The sequence below is a fragment of the Euphorbia lathyris genome, chromosome 3, assembly GCF_963576675.1.
Source record: "Euphorbia lathyris chromosome 3, ddEupLath1.1, whole genome shotgun sequence".
In the NCBI taxonomy this organism is placed as follows: Eukaryota; Viridiplantae; Streptophyta; class Magnoliopsida; order Malpighiales; family Euphorbiaceae; genus Euphorbia; species Euphorbia lathyris.
Genome location: NC_088912.1, coordinates 81,297,117 through 81,317,130, shown reverse-complemented (window position 1 = coordinate 81,317,130; position 20,014 = coordinate 81,297,117). Strand labels below are relative to the sequence as shown.

Sequence of the window (20,014 nt, the reverse complement as noted above, 5' to 3'; positions counted from 1 at the left end):
CAGCAAACAGTAGGTAAAACAAACGGACCCTTAGAGCCTGTTTGTTTCAGTTGTTCCTGTTTGCTGCTGTTACGGATAAGCAGTATATATTAGTTGTTTTTTCTGCAAAAAGCAGTTGTTTTACAATTTTACCAAACACTTTCTGTTTCATGTTTAGTATTGAAATGAAAAAAACAATTCCGAAAAATTGAAACGAACGGGCACTTAAAACTCGTTTGGTTCATGTGTTCTTGTTTGTTGTGACCGATAACTAGTAGATATTAGTTAATTTTTCGGTTAAAACACCTTTTCGAATTTTTACTAAACACTTTTTTTCTCCTCTCCTTTTAATTATATTTAGAATTCAAAGTCAAAAGGAAGTTTTGAAAAATGGAAACAACGGACATTAATTCTTTTACGAGCAGGAACACACATTTGATATATTGATGGAACTTATTACATCAATTCTTAACATGAGAATCAGCAGAACTACAAACTCATATTACTTCTTGTTAAAAGTAGAAACTTAAAGAAGAAAAATGTTAATTTGATAGCATTAGCATCTCCTAAACATTTGGGGTTGCTAATTAGTGAGGAACAGATAGAGCTTTAGGCATAGCAGAAATTGGAATTGTCTGCAATTTGCAATCAGCTGAAAACAAGTGATCAATAGACACTGAAATCCCAGCAATAATCTCAAGAAGAATTCTTTCAAAGTCTTCTCCATCAATCCATTCATGCATTTCTGCTTTAATTACCATTGGATTTCTGCTAATTAAATCCCAAACTGGGTAATTCTTCCTTGGCATCAGATAATCTGTCTCTGTAAGCTTCAAACTTGGGCAATAATCTCCTATTCCATCTCCAAGATATATTATTTTCTTCTTTCCTAATGATTCTTGAATTCTTTCTATGACTTTCCCCTGTTTCATTCAACCAAATTTAGTTAATTCGGATTAATTAGTTTGAGATTAGGAAAAGCAGAAACGGACAGTGGGAAAAATGTAAAAAACATAAATAACACAAACCTCAAAGAACATGTAAATATTAAAAATATAAGAACATATTTATAAATATTTAAAAAGACAAAAGGGAAGAACAAATTCAAGATTCAAGAGTAAGAGATTATAGGAGAAAAAAATATAAATAACTTCTTTAAATTGAAATATATAAAGAATTAATTATTAGTTAAATAGAAACTTTCAATTTTCTCAATTTCCCTAATTTTGAACTGAATAAAAAATTATGAAATAGAAAATTTTAATTTATATAGTACAACCTCTATATAGGAATACTCTATATAGTAATAACCTCTATTTTGTTATAAAAAAACTCGGTCCGAATTTGGTAATAACCTCTATTACCAAACTCTATTTAGTAATAACCTCTCAATTGTTATACAAATAGTCTGACCAAGTGTATTCTTATAGAGGTTTTACTGTATAATTTTAATCAAAATAGACAGAAAAAGAAGAAATCGTTAAAAAATTGAGAGACGAATTTTATATTTTAGATAATTATGAATACGTATCTGGAGATGTTCCTATCAATTTTTGGGCAAATTATTAGAAGCAGTCGGCTCTCCATATCAAATGTGAATTAGAGGTCTTCTAAGTGATATGAAAAATCGGGTACTTAATATAAGAACTCCCATTGTCGAGAATTTTTTATTTCTCACGTCTACTAGAAACGCTAAAACACCCTTGCATCATTAACAATCAAAAGAATAAAAACAAAGTGACACTTGGTGGGTTAAGAAATTAGAAATTGAATTCTTGATTTCATATAAAATATAAATGGAGCGTTGTGACATGTGGGGTATCTTGGTAATATTAATCGTTTATTTCCAAACATTCTGGATTCATTTAACGTTAACTTTTCTGTGCATATTATAAACACGTGGATGACTTTAATTACGTGTATCCACCTCCCCCTGTTGCCCCTTTTTAAATACTGCTAATTAAAAAATAATTAGAATAAATTAGAATATACCTTGCACATATTGGGAGGGCAGAGGTTGCAACCATGGGAAGATTGAGTAAAATCATGGAAAGGGCAAATTCGTAATCTCCCTTCTTCATCAACAAATCCTGGGTTTGTGTTAATTTCTGAAAAGTACTCCCTAATTCCAAGATGTTTCAATATTGCCTCAATAAAGAACATATTTGCATCACTCACAATTCTCAACTCACATCTGCAAAATTAAATCATAATTAAAAAACAGAAATGTTAAATTAAATTAAAAAATTATAATAAACATTAAATACCCTAAAGCATGAACTGATTTGATGGCAGGAACAATCCTGGGATGAATAGGAATACGTTTTAAAACCTCAACAATGTCTTCAATGGTTTTTCCATTAGAATGAATCTCCTCCATCATCTTATCCTGCAAATTAGGAATCCGAAAATCAAATTCAATGTCCGTTTGGTTCTTCTTTCGTTAATTCTCGCATGTATACCAGACTAATTACAATAAATAGTAAGACTAATACTAACCATAAGAGAATTCCAAGGCATGGTAGGAAGGAGTTGATTGAACAAATCAGTGAAACCCAATTCATCAATGACCCAATTATCACTATCAACGTCGATGATCGTCTTATCGAAGTCGAAAATCACCACAGTTTCAGCCATTTCTAGGTACTGAAATTTGGTGAAAGTGAGTGAAAGAGGATTTTTTTTTTGCTGTGTTAGGGTTGTTTTGAGTGAACAAAATGGGAAGGAAGAAAGGGGTATTTATATGTGAAAAAATTAATATGGTTTCGGGGCAAAGGAATATTACATGAATATTATTATTTTTTTGAAAAGAAATTAATTTTTTTTTTAAATGTCATATGCTACAATTTCTATTTCTGCTCGATTTCTGCTTTTACAACTGTTATGTGGAGATAAATGGTTCAATCGATCCAACGGTCAAAAGGGTGTCATAAAAACTCGATCTTTCGTGATTTTGTCTTAGCCGTTGGATTGTTGTATGAGTGGGGATTAATTATTTAGGTGGGTATATTATATTTATGGCTACTAAATTGTGTATTTATGGCTCATACAGTTACTACAATAAAACTTTTATAAAAGGGATGATGAAATTTTATTAATTTATAGAGATATTAATTTATCGAGTATAAATATTTAAGTCGGGAGCATAAAAAATTATTATTTTAAAGAGATTATTAATTTATCGAGTATTAATTTACGAAGGTTTTACTGTATTTAGGCTCAATTTATTAAGGTTTCTTAAATTCAAAAACCAACTCATATTTACATTTTAGTAATAGAGTAAATTACACTCATGGTCCATGAAGTTTGTATTTACTTTATTATGACCCCGAAACTTTAAAAGTGAACATTATGACCTCTCAACTTTGCATGTTAATAATATAATTGTTTTTTTTTACCATAATTAATGGTCTCAGAATGAAAAGAAAAAAATCTAAAAATAAAGTGTTTAGAATTATGTTTCCATTCGAATTACCATTTTTTATTTTCCAAATTTATAGATATTTCTCTCTGTAAACCATCATTTTCTGTTTCCTAACCAAACAACATCTAAATGATATAAAAAAAATTAAGAATTAAAATTGATTATAATATCGTTTTTATCAATTCTATAATGGAGAATTACATGTAATTAGAATAATCATCTTAATCAAACGTTAAAAGAGTCGTTATATTAGTAAAGTGTAAAGTTCGGATGCAACAATGTTCATTTTAAAGTATAGGGACCATAATTAAAGTAATGATAAAGTTCAAGGGCCATGAGTATAATTTACCCTTTACTAATATAATAAGGCTTAATGCTTCTCCAGCTCCCTTAATTTGTCTAAATTGGTCATTTTACCCCTCAAACTCATCGAATATCCTATTTACTCCCTTAACTCCAATAAAATGGTATTTCTCACCCCCTTAACTTGTCCAAATTTGTCATTTTACCATTCTCAACTCATAGAATATCCTATTTACCCCCTTAACTCCATAAAAGTGGTATTTCCCACCACTTATGATCGTATTTACCCTAATAGTATTTCTTATCCCTTTATAGTAGTAAAAAAAAGTTAAAAAGAGAAAGAACGAATAAAAAATACAAATAACAAGAACATTAATATAAACAAGTTAAATACATTATATGTAGGGATAATGTACCAAAATACCTAAATTGTAACTAAGTTAAAATGATTAATAACGTTCTCACAGTAAAAAAAAAAAATCCACAATTAGAACTATATTTTCTTTATAATCACCAATTTTGATTTTACAACTGCTTTCGAAGCTTTAGTTCTTTAAACAACTATTTTTCTTTTTCTTAACCAAACAATACGTAAATGACTTTAAAACAAAAAAAAATCAACTTTTTAAATTGCTTAAAATATCATTTTGATCAAATGTAGAATATAGTGTTACATGCTCTTCTAATAGGTTATTATGTTAATTAGTAAAGTTAAAAGTTGATGAGCCATAATTTTCAATTTTGAATTTAAGAGTTATAATAAAAGTAAAGAAAAAGTCGAGGGATTATGAGTGTAATTCATTCTTAATTACATGGGTTTTTGGTTAAAGGAGAATAAGTGTGGAACAAGGGAATATTCGGAGGAATTAAATTCAGAAACGCACTTATCCGATTAGGCACTAACAATAGGGACAGAATATTCCGATAAGAAACCAATTGTAGATTCTGGGAACCTCTCCCTTTATGTGGCTGCTAAGTTACACAAAGATTTTCAATCTAATTTTTGGTACAATTTTATCATAATGAAAAGAATTCACATCTATCACGTTTTTCTTTTGTTTTTCAAGAAATAAAACCGATATATTAATAAAAATCAAAATATAAAATTGGATAAATAAATTCTAGTGATATAGAATAGATAGCTAGATGAGTCACACCACTCGCAGAACGGCCAACAAATTTAATGTTAACGTTAAGTAAAAATTTATAATCCTTATCAATGTAACACACCAAGCAATATGTGAGATAATTGTTTTCCATCTGATTGCGTAAATATTTCGTAACAATATACATTGTCGAAGAACATCTTTCAAGAGTAGTTGTTACAACATGTAAGACTAATGTCAACTCGAAAAGTCGATACACTAAAAAAATATGATATTGCTTCTCCACCATCTTTTTTGCAAGCTCGTCAACATCACGAACACCAACGAATGCTTAATTTGATCTCATATTATGAATGTAGAGGTTAAGTTGATGGTTAATTTCAACCATCTCTTAAATAGAAAAATCTTCTAAATATAAATTAGCAAGATAAAATAGTTTCTCGTAATCAAAATTAGCAAATGAATTTGAAGAACCAAGATACGGTATACATATAAAAGTAACTCAGAAGTTGATTCAGTAAAACGATTGTTCATTTCTTGATCAACTCAATAACCTATATGTAAATAAAAATAATTTAGAATATAATGAGGTTAATGTTATTTATAGTTATATTATTTGATAAAATAAAATAAAAATAAAGTACATTGATATAGGTATCCACACGAAAACAGCAGAGATAGTCTTTTAGTCTCCATCAATAAGCTGTCTAGCAAGACTTGGAATGATATTTTCCATATTATTCACATGTATTTTTTCGTGTGTGAAAAAATTTAATAACTTCCTTTCAACAACTTCTCACAACCATCTTCTCTATATGCTTGTGAGCTATTTTTCACCATTTTAATTATGTTGATAGCACTTAGTATGTTTTGATCCTTAACTTGTATTATTGATAATTAATTTATCATTGCTAATAGGTTCTCCATAAACTTTATAAGAAAATCAAATTCAAAATCTAACATTTTCAGGACCAAACTATCGTCAGTGGCTCAAATTTTTGCATCATTGGAATCCTCTTCAATGGCTAAAAGTACTTCTATCACCAAACTAAAAGTACTTCTATCACCAAACTATCTAACATGTTCGATTCCTATGTAGTAGGCCAAGCGGGGGCCTTCCAATCCCTAGGAAAATGAGTATCGATGATGATCTGTGAACAAGAGGTGTCTTGCTGGAAGTGGCATTCTCTCCCATTACTCTTTCAAGAGCCTGTTTGTTAAAAAAACGCTGAATTTTAGACTCCAGCAGGTCTTCTACCTCCTGGGGCGCCATGCCCTGAGCCACTAGTCCGCTGATGAGCACCTACAATCCAGATAAGTATATGGTGATCGGTGGTTGACATGGTGCTGGTGCAACTAGAGGTTCTGCCATGCCAATGGTATCTCAATGACTAAGATGCTCCGCCATGTCGGTGCTGGTCTTGAGGAACTGCCAGATTTTTGCGTTTTCTTCCTAGAGGCTTCTCTGTTGCTAGATAATCTTCATTTGTGCCGCCATTTGCACAGCTTGGGTAGTCTGAAAAATGCGGATGATGTTGATCAGCTATGCAATGGTGCTGGCCTCCTCCTCCATAAACTAATAAAAAAAATTGTATAAAAAATAATACATTACATTATGATATGAATATAAATATAAATATAGGCCTAAACCATACACAGCCCCCTGAACTTGTCAATTTTGGTCATTTTGCCCCCTCAACTATTTTTAAAGTGGTATTAGCAACCTCCTATTTTCATTATAACAGAATCAAAATGAAGTTCCAACATTAGTACAAGTGTTCATGGAAGTATTGGAACCGGCCTGTATATATGTAGACGATTTAGAAGGAGTTAAAGCTGTATGCAATTTTTACAAGAGAATTTATGTACTGTCTATACTAACCTCATTTGCAGCTTGTTTTAGTAGTGCACATTCCTTTTTATTATGACCTTAGTGCTTGCAATGAGAACATTTCATGATTGTTTCCGTTATAATGAAATGAGGTGGTTGCTAATACAACTTTTAAATAGTTAAAAGGCAAATAAGTCGTCCCGTAAGTTCATGGGGCAAAATGACCAAAAGTGACAAGTTTAGGGGGCTGCATATGATTTAAGCCATAAATATATTATAGAATTGTTTGGAACACGTGTGAACAAAACAATAATAGTAAAAAAAACTCAATGGAAAGACATTTTCACCAGACATGCCCACCAAAGGTCTGCGGTCTATCCTTGAGCAAACTTTTAGTAAGAACATCCCTCTTTCAGACATTTGCACCAACAAGCCTGAAACACTTTAGCCTAACTTACTAGCGGTATCTGATATCATCACATGGAAAATATGTTACATGTGGCCCAATAAGATAATCTCCCCTAATGAAGCAACTGAAAGTTTCATGTGGACTAATAAGGAAGGATTATTGAGCCACACATATTCGACCTGGGTCCTCTATTGTGAATTGCATATCGCAATTACAACATATGCAACCATTTCATGTTGATAGTCAACCTCCACCATTAATTGATTGTCACATGGAATCCAGCTCATTGGAGGCTCACAATCGTATTATCTATTATATTATAAATGGAAAGGTACTTAGCTCACAAAAAATGTAACATTCTTCTTGCACACCTCAACTATATGCTTTTTTAGTATCGTTCTTCTTTAGATTTGCTGACTTAAGCATCAGAGTGGGGTTGCTGGTCCTCGACCCCCTCCTTGATCTTTTTTCTATCTTACCTCGGACATTGGAAGGACTCTGGAAAGTTCATCTCAGATCGTCATATATTAGAAATGTTGCCTTCTATGGGCAAGGTCAAAAGTTAAAGAGAATTTTAAGGTAAAAAGTTTTTATGGTCATTATAGTAGGGACTTTATGCGGTAGTGGTCACTCAGGTAATTTTTGACATAATAAAGTAACTAAATGGCAATTTTGTGTCAATAAAATCATTATAGTCGGATGCGATAATTTGGACCATCGAAAAACCATTGTGGTTAATCGCATCAACAACTCGCGACTCACGATGTTTGATGCATGTCGCCATATGATAATTAATTTCTTTAAAGAGAAAAATGGATCAATTTGGAACATGGGTTACAAGTTAAAATATTCAAAAAAAATCATTTTTTTTAATTATCGAGTGTCATCTTTATTTTTTAATTATCACGTGTCATTATGTGGCTGTCACATGACAACATGTATCAAATATTGTGAGGTGTTGTTGATATGGTAGCCACATTAGCTTTTCGGTGGCCTAAATGGCTGGATCTGGAGTGAATTTAGTGATACAAATTTACTACTTTAATGACTCTATTAAGTCAAAAAAATACTTTAGTGATCAATGTTCCATAAAACTCATATTTTAGTTTACCATACAAACTTTTTACCCATTATTTTTATACTACTTAAGGGGCAAGTTTTTAAGATTTTATGTCGAGTTTTGATGTTAAGAGCATCTCCAAGAGACTCTCAATGCACTCTTTAAAAATAATACAAATAATTGACTCTTAGTGATTTAGTAGTGACTAAGATATATCATCTCCAACAATACTTCTTATATTCACTCCTTATTTATTATTTTATTATTAAAATTATTATTTATTGTTATATTTAACAATAGTGTGAGGAGAGAGACTCGTCAATATTAAATTATTAATAAAAAATAAATTAATGATGCGCTAAGAGGTGGAAAAATGCTAGGATGAAAAGACTTTTCGTGATTTGAGAATCCACTAAGAAGCTATTGGAGCTGATTTTTAACTATTTCTCTTCAAATTTTAACTTAAGAGTCAAAGCTGTTGGAGATATTCTTATAGCCCTTAAAAAAATGTAAGGCCGAAGTTGACAGATCATGCATCATTTAACCTAATGATGTGAGTTACCGCGGTGTTTTTTTTTTTCTTTTTCTTTTTTATTCAGTAATATCTTTTATTTGTTGGTTTCTTGTATTTTAAATTTTATCCTTCTCAGATTTTATAATTTTAATTTTCTCAAAGAAGTATGGTCCAAGATTAGAAGAAATTCCCATATACTTAATTGAGGGTTTAGAGATGGATATAACGTATCCTTCAAAAAGAATTTCCTGATTTTGATAATTCTAAACCTATGCTAATTCTACTCTAGTCTAGCAACTTTCTTTTAACAAGTGCCTACAAACTACTAGCATTTATCATTCTAATCCAATAATTTACACGCTTTCTCTTTTTGTTATTCGGTTCTGTTTAGATCATAAATTCCAATTCCATTAAAATTACGTAGTGAAATTTAAATGTATTTGCCAAATATTCACAATTATTTGAAAGCATAATGTTCATATTCGTTGCATACTGTCAATGCCAGAAATTCATATGCTTCTTTATATATATTCTAAAGCTGAAATACAATCTTTGCTGTATATTACTATGTATTTAGTTAATAGTCCTGTTTCTCCTTTACCGAGAATTGAAAAAATTGGGGTTTAGCAAACAATGAGTTGTTACACCTAAAATGTAAAAGTAAATTACGTTATTTCACTTCTAATATGAGGATTGTGAAAGTCAGAAAAAAAAAAAAAACAAGTAGGCAATTAGGTTTAAATTAAACTCGGAAGGGATGAAATTAATTAAATGAAAGCACAAAGATGTAAATGTTGAAATTGGAAAGATATTGGAAAGTTGGATTGAGCTTGAATTGAAAGTACTTACAAAAAAAGAGCTATGGAGTGCTTTTGTAAAACTTAACTTAATGTCAGATCAATATTAAGGGAGCAAAATCTAAAGCCTCGTTTGTTTGCTCGTGATATGGCTGAATATTGCAAGTCATCTTGTAACCTTGAAATAAGACAGAAATGTGGTCAAAGGAGGGATCAGAGTCCGACTAACCCGCTCTGATGCCTAAGTGAGTTTTTAGGGACGAATTGAGAATGAACACAACAGTAAACCAAAGCTATGGTGAAAACTTAGTGAATATGAATGAAGTAGTGTACCTTGGAGGATGTCTTACTTTATTTATACTCTGATAGAGCTATGAGAGGCGATTGTAAGCTTTGGAATGTGTTGTGTTATGTGTCACTTATTGATAGATGAACGTGTGCCTGCGGATCGAGGTTTACTATCCCTTAAGCCCACTTGGTTCGTGATTGATGAGATTGAGCATGATTGATGTAGCATGTTGATCTTTGATGGGATCGACGTAGATCTCTCGGGCCAAGACTGTGAGATTGGGTCATACCGGGAGTTGATTCCCTGTGATGATCCCACGTGAGTTATAACTCCGAGTGGTGGCTCGAGCTTCATAAGTGTCACGTGGGTGTCTTTATATTCATCTGATATCAGATATTCCCCTCATGGGGTTAAGTTTATCGTTTTATAGGACGAGAAAGCCCTGGCCTCAGGGGGCGATGTGCTTATTTAGTCTTGCTGGATCAAAAGGGGCCCGAGCCATGGTCTTGATATTTTTGGGATTTTAAAGAACTGAGGGACTGATAAGGAGGTTGTGTGGGCTTCTATCGATTTGATTTGCCCGTCTTTTTGTATGCTCTTAACTATGATTGTGTCAAAACGTATTTATCTATATTGCCCGTCTTTCGAGTTGATGGCGATTTGTCTCTGCTCTCCATATGTCGCCTTTCACATTTTTTAAAGGGGCATACCAAGAGAAATTAATGCTCTTTGATCATAATTGCTTAGTAATGATGATGGTCATCGCTTCAATTTCTTCTTCAAGCGTATAAAAAGGGCAATAGGTTGGCGAGTTTCTCTTTGCATTTTGTCCATTGCCTTCTTGATGACTTTTCTTCTTCTTTTTCTAGAAATTTTGGTTTGAACGTAAGTATTCTTTTATCTTATTTTTCTTTTCCAGTACTTTTCATTTTTAGTTATGGTGCCCAAGTAGCAAGGCCCTAAGAAGCCTTTCGAGGTCGATAAATCTTCTAGGAAAAAGTCTAACTCACGGACTGAGGAGCATCCCTCTTTGTTAACTATAGAAAAATTATAGTCTTTTGTTTCTGTTCGTCCTGGTTTGGAAAGGATGGATGTTCGTCTTTCCTCCGCCTCATATAGGGTAAACACTAGACGTGATAGCTATTTGGGCATTTATACCCAACACATGGAGTTGGGGATGCAATTCCCTATATTCGGGAGTGCAATAAATATTTTGAGAGAGTTCTCTCGTTTCCCTTCTTAGGTTTCTCCAAGTCCTGGGTGAAGATTGCGCAAAATTTGAGAATTGCATTAAATGGGGATATCTTTCACCATATTTGGACAACTAGGTTGAGGATTACAAATGACCTTGTTATTTGGAGGATGTAAAAGGATCATACCACTTTTCTAGCGAAGAAGAAAGATAGCTTTAAGGGCTTCAAGATGAAGTGGTTCCTTGTTGGTTCAAACAAGAAGGATGTGGTCTTCCTTTTTTCTGTAGATTGGAATTCGACCCTTGAAGATACTCTTGAAGCATCTTATAAGCTTTGATGTTGAATGGGACTGTGTGAATATGCTCGAGATGCTTAGGAGCGGCCTACCTTATGTTTTGAGAGGCTCGGATGAGATATTTTATGCTATTAGCATGGATGAGTATGCTAGACTTCTTTGAGGTGAATTTCTTGAATCAATGCTTTTGTTTTTGTATAGTAGGTCTTTATCATGTCTAACTCGGATATTCGTGCTCGTATGTCAGCAAGGAGGGAGAGGAAGGCCGCAACTAGAGTTGATGTGGCAGTGACTAGGGGCATTCCTATTTGTTTCCAATTAAATAGATTAATCAAATTATTAAATTCATTCAAATAATAAATAGTAAAAAATATTGTTTTATTGATCAATAACATTTAATATTATTGAATAACTTATTGTTAATAAATATTAATAATACAAAAAAATTAGATTAAGGTAAATAAAATAAAATATGACGTGTGAGAGCCATAACCTTTCACATCTGAAACTAGAGATGTACTAATTGAACTATACTCCTTTAGTACTAAAAATGATTTTTTAAAAAGAATGTTTTAACTTGAATGATGTTTTGTAATAGTGTAAAACGGTGATGTGGTAATGGTTGGAGTATAGAGTTGTTTTAAAGGTTCAAGTATGAAAGGACTGATATTGGACCGTTCTTCTCTGATATCAGTGTGCTAATGTTGCATCAGCCACTACTATACAATGATTGATATGGCATATGATTCGGAGTCTTGACAAATTAAATTTCTTCCGGTTTTAATTTAATTATAACAGGATTAAAATGAGCATTACAATAATAATAAATTGTAACCCAGCATTATTTTGGAATTTATCATCAAAATAAACATTGTTTTAAGAAAATCCAACAAAAAAAACTCAATCAATAAAATATATAAAGTATCTTTTCAAAATATATATAAAAAGTATAGAGTAATTTATATCTTTTGCCATTAAAAAAAAGTGCCTCGTATATCCAACATCATCATGTCCTTATGATTTACAAACCATGTTCCTCTAAACATCAATAAACATTACAATTATTTGATAATGAAAGAGTGCTCTATGCTTTTTGCTATCTTTTGGTTAATAAAAAAATGGATTAGTAATATGAAGTTGGACCATAAAGATATAGTCAAAACCAACAAAATTTCACTAATTTTTGGGTGTGCCAATTATGCATTTGTTTATTTTTGTTAATGGATCTTTACTCTCCAAGCTAATGCATCACCATTCACCCTCCATAACTGAAAAAACATGTAAAGTTGATTAAAGGAAAAAGGGTAAGAAATAAAGATACTTAACGTACTATATGCTATCAATTTACACCTTTATTATAGTAAGATAATTAACCTAATATAGGAATCCTAGAAATACTTTCTAATATCGTTGAATCTGAATAGTTTTCTAGAATTTTCTTCCTTGATCTGAGATAAGAACAACGGCATGTCAAAGAGGCGTCAGCGTTCTACTCTGATGCTTAAGTTAGCAAAGGTTAGAGGAAGATTGAAGATAATCAAAGTATTGGTAATAATTGTGTTTACATGCCTCATATGGATCACATACTTTTTTTAATTTATAGTGGCTACTAAGGGTAATCTTCGTCATTCTAGGAATTCGTCCTAATGAGTCATTAGATATGTGTCAGCCTTCAGTTGGCTCTGCCAAGTTCAGAATGTGACGGCTTCAGATAGTGCACCTTGCCATGTAGCAAGTGTGATGTCAGGTGTCCTGGTTTCATTGGACCTACGGCCTTCGGACCTCTAAAGTGTCAAGTGGCTCGCTCTGTCCTTAATCTCCTGTCATTTATGCAAAAATTTATATTGATCCAACTGTTGCTCTCGTAACCGTACGATTGCTAGGATGGACGGTGGGGGATTCTTTCATGTGACATCACATCTTCAGGAAAATATTTATTTCTTTAGATCGGATGATTCCTATGAATCTTTCAAATCTAAAGGGTGACATTGATCCGCGTATACAGTGGCGGATGCAGGGGGGTCAAAGGGGGCATTCCCCCCCCCCCATCCCTAAAAAAAATAGTCCAAAAAGAAGGGTTAAAGTGCAAAAATACCCCTAACATTTTGGATCATGAGCAATTTTACCCCTAACGTCTAAAATGGTGCAATTTTATCCCTAATGTTGGAAGCTAAAAGCAGTTTTACCCCTAACGTTGATAAATTAGGTCAATTTGAGAAATAATTCATCAAACTGTCTTCTCGGTCATGAATCTTGTCATCTATACTTCACACATGCGTTATTTTATCAGTAACAAATCACAAACATATGTTGGGATGTGAAAAAATAAGAAAAAATAGTAAAAATATACTGTCTTTTGTACGAATTAGACAAAAAAAAATCAAAAAATTCACCGAATTTATAAATACTAATCTCCAATTTTATTATTAATTACAAAAAACATTATATCATTTTTTTAGAGCAAATTGATATACAATTGGTGCAAAATAAAGAAAAAAATGACTATATGTTATAATAGTGTCTGAAATTGATCCAATTTATCAACGTTAGGGGTAAAATTGCTCTTGGCTACAAACATTAGGGTAAAATTGCACTATTTTAGATATTATGGGTAAAATTGCTTCTAACCCAAAACGTTAAGAGTATTTTTGTTCTTGGCTACAAATATTAGTCTAAAAAAATTTACGTAGAGGTTTGCCCCCTCTAAATCCTAGATCCGCCACTGCGCGTATAAAGGATGTTTCCATAGAATATTTCCTAAGGTAACACTTTCTAATGTTATTGTTATCTTTTCATCATTTGGTTAAATTGACTTGAAAAAAAATCTTAGAGAAGATTTATGTTCCGCTACATATCAACTACTACCCACGGTATATTTGCCACCTCCCTATAGCATCTCCAATAAGGATTGATTGGATGAGTGCTTGTGAAGTGGAGGATGCTTAAATAATGTCATGTATTGGAATGATAAATATTGCAATGTTACCAAATTTTTAGAAACATTATCAATTTTTTCAATAATCAAATATATTTTTAAATTGTTTCAAAAAAAATATATTTTTAAATAATAAAATGATTTAAGGGACCATAGTAGTAACTTTTTGAGTTGTTTAGTATTAGAGCATTTTTTTCAAAAATTAATTGTCAACATGATATGAATTAGAGAAAAAAATAAATATTATATTTTGGGATGATTTGTTATGTTTTGGCAATTTTTAAGATTGCTTGCATTGGAGATGTTTTTACAGTTGCTTGTTAAACATGAGATATCTCATTATAATCAGGATCTAGTGTTAGATTTTTAATCCAACATTACTTTCTAAACATGATATACTCCTCTTTAGTGTTCAAGAAAAGACCATCTAGACTGCATAAGTCTCATCTAAACGCACAAAATTGATAATTTGTTCCGATTTTTTCATCTAGACCCTCTAGACTTTTTTGTCCCTTTAGGGCGCTTAGACCGCCTAGACGCTGCCTTAACAGTGATCATAACAAAAAAAAATTATTATTTTGATTTTTTTTTGCTTTATTATAATTTACTTTTGAACATTGTTTTATTGTTATTGGTGAATTATGTTTATTATTTCATATATTTTATTTAATTGCGTGTTCTATTTGTTTCTATGATATGTTTAAGATTTTATGAACATTGTTTTTTACTTTTTTTTAGTTGTTTTAATGATATTATTATTGAAGTTTTATTTGTTGGCACATTCTAAGGATATATGTTACAATTACGCATATTTTTCTATTTTAAGTTATTTTATATTATTATTTTTAAATAATATTACATATTTTAATTGCATTTACATAGAGAATTGTATAAAAATAAACCATGTGGTGTCGACTATTTTCAAACATAGTGTCGTACTTCAAAACTTGATAAACGGGGGCCTTAATGTTCATTCCGTTAGCAATGAAGGTACAAAAAGTCTAATTGTGTTAAAAAAAAGTTGACGTGACAGTCAAAGTCAAATGGTTAGAAAGATAATTTTATCTTTCTATTTAGTTTTTTAGAAGTTATTTTTTATTTTTCTCCTACCCAGTCTTTGACCTCACCCTTTCTCTACCCACCCACACCTCTCTCCCCTCAAATTCACACACTCTCTCTCTTTAACAAAATTAAACTTTTCGATATGTATTAGGACTCAGATCTCGAGATCTTTAATTTAAGATACTTGAGGCCACTTAACCACTCAAACCAATCTTAATTGTTTTTTTAAACCAAATGATATTATTACTGAATAAAGTTTACATCAGAGCGCATAAGAGTAGAAATGAAAGACAGCTCAGTATGCCAAACACAAGGAGTAGCCAAGGACATGATGTAGATTGAAGTCGGGTGAAGGTTTTAATCGTAAACCAATAAAGATTACAAGCTTTTCTAGCTCAACTAGAAGGTTGAATAAACCCACAAGGATAACCTTGGTGCTCCAATGGAGGCTTTAATTTCAAATAATATCAAAGTTGGTTCCCATTACAAACAAAAGAGATTATATACTCTCCCAAATAATAAGGGAAATGACCCTAAAGCCCCAAGTAGGGTTTCTAGGTTAGCATTAAGGATAGGGTCATATGGGGAAAGAGAATAGCAAGGGTAGTGTGGGTAAATAGTAGTAGTGGAAAAACAGTAATTTCAATTAAGGCAGAATGTAACACCCTAGACGTATAATTTTTGTTTTAAACTAAGCTATTCATTAGATAAAAGCATATATTAACAACTTATACTCGTAGGTATATCAAACATATATACGTTAATATGTACATATATTTATATCCTTATACATACAACTTATAAACTTATATAGTCCAAAAGTTTACTTATTCTACATGCTTATAATGAGAGGAGAGAGTGTGAGACGGAATCCAGCAGACCGACCTTTCATCCATAGAATCTACAGTTCTTTAAGCGTCTAAAGTCCAGTCTAACCTTCACTTCAACTAGCTGGAAAATTTAGCAATTTATATGAGTCGCAACTCAGTAAATATAAACAATCAATGAATACCAATCACATACAATCACGTAAACAAGTCTCTCACCCAAGTCATACAAATGCAAATGAATGAACCGTTTATTAATGTTGTGACACCACCAGCCAGTCACTACCCGGGATCAAATAACAGGTAACAGGTATAACATAATCTTGTTTTGGTCCATGTAATCAAGTAGTCCACGTATTGACCGTATAGGTCCAAGTAGTCCAAATATTGACCATATAGGTCCAAGTAGTCCATATAAATTCAAGTAGTCATAACAGTGACTAAACGGGTATGTCACAACGTCATCCATTTATGTTTCATGCAATCGTGTACATATGTTCTATATCAATGAAATCACATTTAACATATACACATACTCCTCATTCCAATCCAACTGTCATAAATAATATTCAACAGTATCACATTTAACATATACACATACTCATTTAAATCCAACTATCACAAATAATGTTCAACACGTATCAATTCATATCTATTCAAGTTAATTACAACAATTCACATCAATATGTATCCAATCAAACACCACAATTCTCAAATCACAAACACAATTAAAAATTAACTTCACATCATGTTTATACTCACTTATAAGCCGCTAATTTTCTCGATGACGGCTTGTACCCTCCTCCGGAATATCTTCAATATTACGAGCACCTATAATATAATTTAGCATATGATTAAATATAATTTACACCCTCTTTAAACCCAAAAATTATATACTTATTACTTTTTATTTTCCATTTCATTACACTTGTTTCCACCAAATGATATTTGTACCTATACTAGTATGACCTCTTAACCTTAAAAGCCTTATAACTCCTCTTTCACTTATCTAAATGGACTAATTCTAATTTCATTTTATCCTAGACTAATATATGCATACCATACTAAAGTTTTATAAAATGTCCAAGTATACATAATTTATTACAAAATTTCTCTTTGGGTCTTACTTTAATCATAATTTTCATGTACCAGTTCCACGAAATCACTCATAACTCAAAAGATATAACTCCAAATGGTCTGATTCCTTTTTCTACTTAACCTAGACAAACATGAATATACTATATCCAAAATTAAGAATTTTATAAGCTGTGTACAATTTATAACCGAATTTATAATCTGACCCTGTGTCAACACATAGGTAACATAGCACATATGAACTTCTTTCCTAGTTATATCTTAACATACAAACACAATACTAACCAAACTTTCCAGATCACTAATTAAGACATATATGAACATTTCTTATTTTTAACACCTCTCCAAATGAAGTCTTTAAAGGCTTCAAAAATATACCACAAGAACAGCTTCATGTATGAGATTCAACTTAGAGCTAGTCTAAGAGATTATACCTTATCTCCTAAAATACTTAACCAAATTGCATGAAACAAATTTTGAGATTTATCTAAGACCTAAACTCAAAACATTCCCTTCTTCAACTCTCTCAAAATCAGCTTTCAAAATTATGAAATAATTTGTGCAAGGTGGTATATAAACATACCTTTCTCTTCTTCTCCTATTTCTTCTTCTTCTTCTTCTTCTTCTTCTTCTTCTTCTTCTTCTTCTTCTTCTTCTTCTCCACTTTCTCACTCTAAAAGGAGTTTCTCTCTCTAAAGTTCTGGAAAGTTTGAGATTAGAACAACCCATCTAACCCTTCTCCAAACTTATCTAATTGATCTTGGGTAGATTTTCCCTTTTGCCCATATATATCTCCTATTATTACAATCATATAAGTTTCATCACACTATGATTATCCTTATTACTCTTGTTATTATTATTATTATTATTATTATTATTTTATTAGATATAAAATTATATATATAATTTTATTTAAATTATAAATTTAGCAAATTACACTTTAGTCCTTATACTTTTAAGATTATTCAATTTAGTCCTTATACTTTTAAGACACACTTAAATATCTATTTCATATACTTTCACTTATCCTAATATTAGTATCTACGTAAATTATCATATATTCAATGACATGTAAAATGCAATATTATTTTCTAATGTCTCTAATAATGTCATGTAACGCATAAGTCTATATGAAATGAAATGCACAAATTGAGATGTTACATTTCTCCCCCTTTTTAAAGAATTTCGTCCTCGAAATTCATTACCTGATTCGTGAAACAAGTACGGATATTCTTTCCTCATCTTTTCCTCTGTTTCCCATGTAGTTTCTTCTACTGAATGACTTCTCCACAGAATCTTAACCAATGGTATCTCTTTATTTCTTAACTGTTTTGTTTTATACTCAATGACTGCCACTGGCTCTTCTACATAACTGAGGTCATCGGCAATTTCATTTCTTTGGTCGTTTATTATATGTGTAGGATCTGATCGGTATATTCTGAGCATACTTACATGAAAAACATCATGAATTTGAGCTAACTCTAGAGGTAATGCTAATCTGTAAGCAAGAGGGCCAACTTTTTCAAGAATTTCATACGGCCCAATGTACCTTGGACTTAATTTTCCTTTCTTTCCAAATCTTATCACGCCTTTCCAAGGTGAAACTCGAAGAAATACTTTCTCCCCTACATCATACTCCATCTCTCTTCTGTGTTGATCTGCATAACTTTTCTGTCTGTCTTGGGCTGCTTTAAGTTTGTTTCTGATTACCTTCACTTTCTCCACTGCATCTTGCATAATTTCAAGACCTTCTAAAACACGCATGCCTTCTTCGTCCCAATAAATAGGACTTCTGCATTTTCTTCCATACAATGCCTCATACGGTGCCATACCTATACTACTATGATAATGATTATTATAAGCAAATTATATCAAAGCAATATATTCATCCCACGCACCTTTGAACTCAAGAACACAAGCTCGAAGCATATCTTCTAATGTCTGAATTGTTCTTTCAGATTGCCCGTTAGTCTGAGGATGAAATGCGGTGCTAAAATTTAACCGTGTACCCAAAGCATGTTGTAAACTCGTCCAAAACCGAGATGTGAATCGTGGGTCTCTATCTGATACAATAGATACTGGCACCCCATGTAATCTAACAATCTCATTCACGTACTTCTTAACCAAATTCTCAAGTGAACAACCCCACCGTATAGGTAAAAAGTGAGCTGACTTTGTTAACCGATCCACAATTACCCAAACAGCATCATTCTTGCTTGGAGTCTTTGGTAGTCCATAAACAAAATCCATAGTTACCCTTTCCCATTTCCAGACTGGTATAGATAATGGCTGTGGTTTTCCAATTGGAGCCTGATGTTCTATTTTGATCTGCTGACATGTTAGACATTTAGAAACATATTCTGCCACATCTTTTTTCATTCTAGGCCACCAAAAATGAGACCGCAAAGTATTGTACATCTTTGTCATTCCAGGATGCATGGCGTATGGAGCAGTATGAGCCTCTTCTAGAATCTCCTTACGTAGATTATCAACATTTGGCACACAAATTCTTTGTTCAATCATCAAAGTACCATTTTCAACTGCAAAATTAGTACTTTTCCCCCGTTCTACACTTTCCATTATTTCCTTGAACTGTGGATCCCGGATTTGAGCTTCCTTAATTCTATCATGTAACACTGGTCTCACCTTAAAGTTGGCCAACAGAACTCCATTCTCATTCAAATCTAGCTCAACATTCATAGCACGTAGTTGCACCAAATAAGGAAATGTAGATACTTGAACATGAGCCAAAACACTGCCAGGTTTTCTGCTTAAAGCATCTGCTACCACATTCGCTTTTCTAGGATGATACTCTATTGTGCAATCATAATCCTTTAACAATTCCAACCATCTTCGCTGTCTCATATTTAAATCTTTTTGACTCATCAAATATTT

The 20,014-nt window shown here is 32.1% G+C and overlaps 1 protein-coding gene and 1 long non-coding RNA gene across 2 annotated transcripts; both read right to left on the bottom strand.

Annotated features, from left to right (window-relative positions):
- Nucleotides 1–360: 360 nt before the first annotated feature.
- Nucleotides 361–2,696, bottom strand: LOC136224727 (inorganic pyrophosphatase 2-like). The gene is made up of 4 exons (XM_066013141.1): nucleotides 2,479–2,696; nucleotides 2,247–2,368; nucleotides 1,972–2,173; nucleotides 361–902 (listed from the first exon to the last, which is right to left on the bottom strand). The coding sequence occupies exons 1-4, from the start codon at nucleotides 2,614–2,616 to the stop codon at nucleotides 567–569; spliced, it is 798 nt and encodes a 265-aa protein (XP_065869213.1). The 5' UTR covers nucleotides 2,617–2,696; the 3' UTR covers nucleotides 361–566.
- Nucleotides 2,697–15,817: 13,121 nt separating this feature from the next.
- LOC136221850 (uncharacterized) lies at nucleotides 15,818–17,859 on the bottom strand. The gene is made up of 3 exons (XR_010685341.1): nucleotides 17,703–17,859; nucleotides 16,787–16,855; nucleotides 15,818–16,148 (listed from the first exon to the last, which is right to left on the bottom strand). It is a non-coding gene; the product is annotated as an uncharacterized lncRNA (long non-coding RNA).
- Between the last annotated feature and the right edge of the window lie 2,155 nt (nucleotides 17,860–20,014).

Excerpts from the sequence above, each read along its gene's own strand:
- LOC136224727 (XM_066013141.1), bottom strand. The coding sequence starts at position 2,616 with ATGGCTGAAACTGTGGTGATTTTCGACTTCGATAAGACGATCATCGAC. Across the intron at positions 2,174-2,246 it reads AAATCAGTTCATGCTTTAGG|ATGTGAGTTGAGAATTGTGA; the intron begins GTATTTAATGTT and ends TTAATTTTGCAG. Across the intron at positions 903-1,971 it reads GCCCTCCCAATATGTGCAAG|GGGAAAGTCATAGAAAGAAT; the intron begins GTATATTCTAAT and ends TGAATGAAACAG.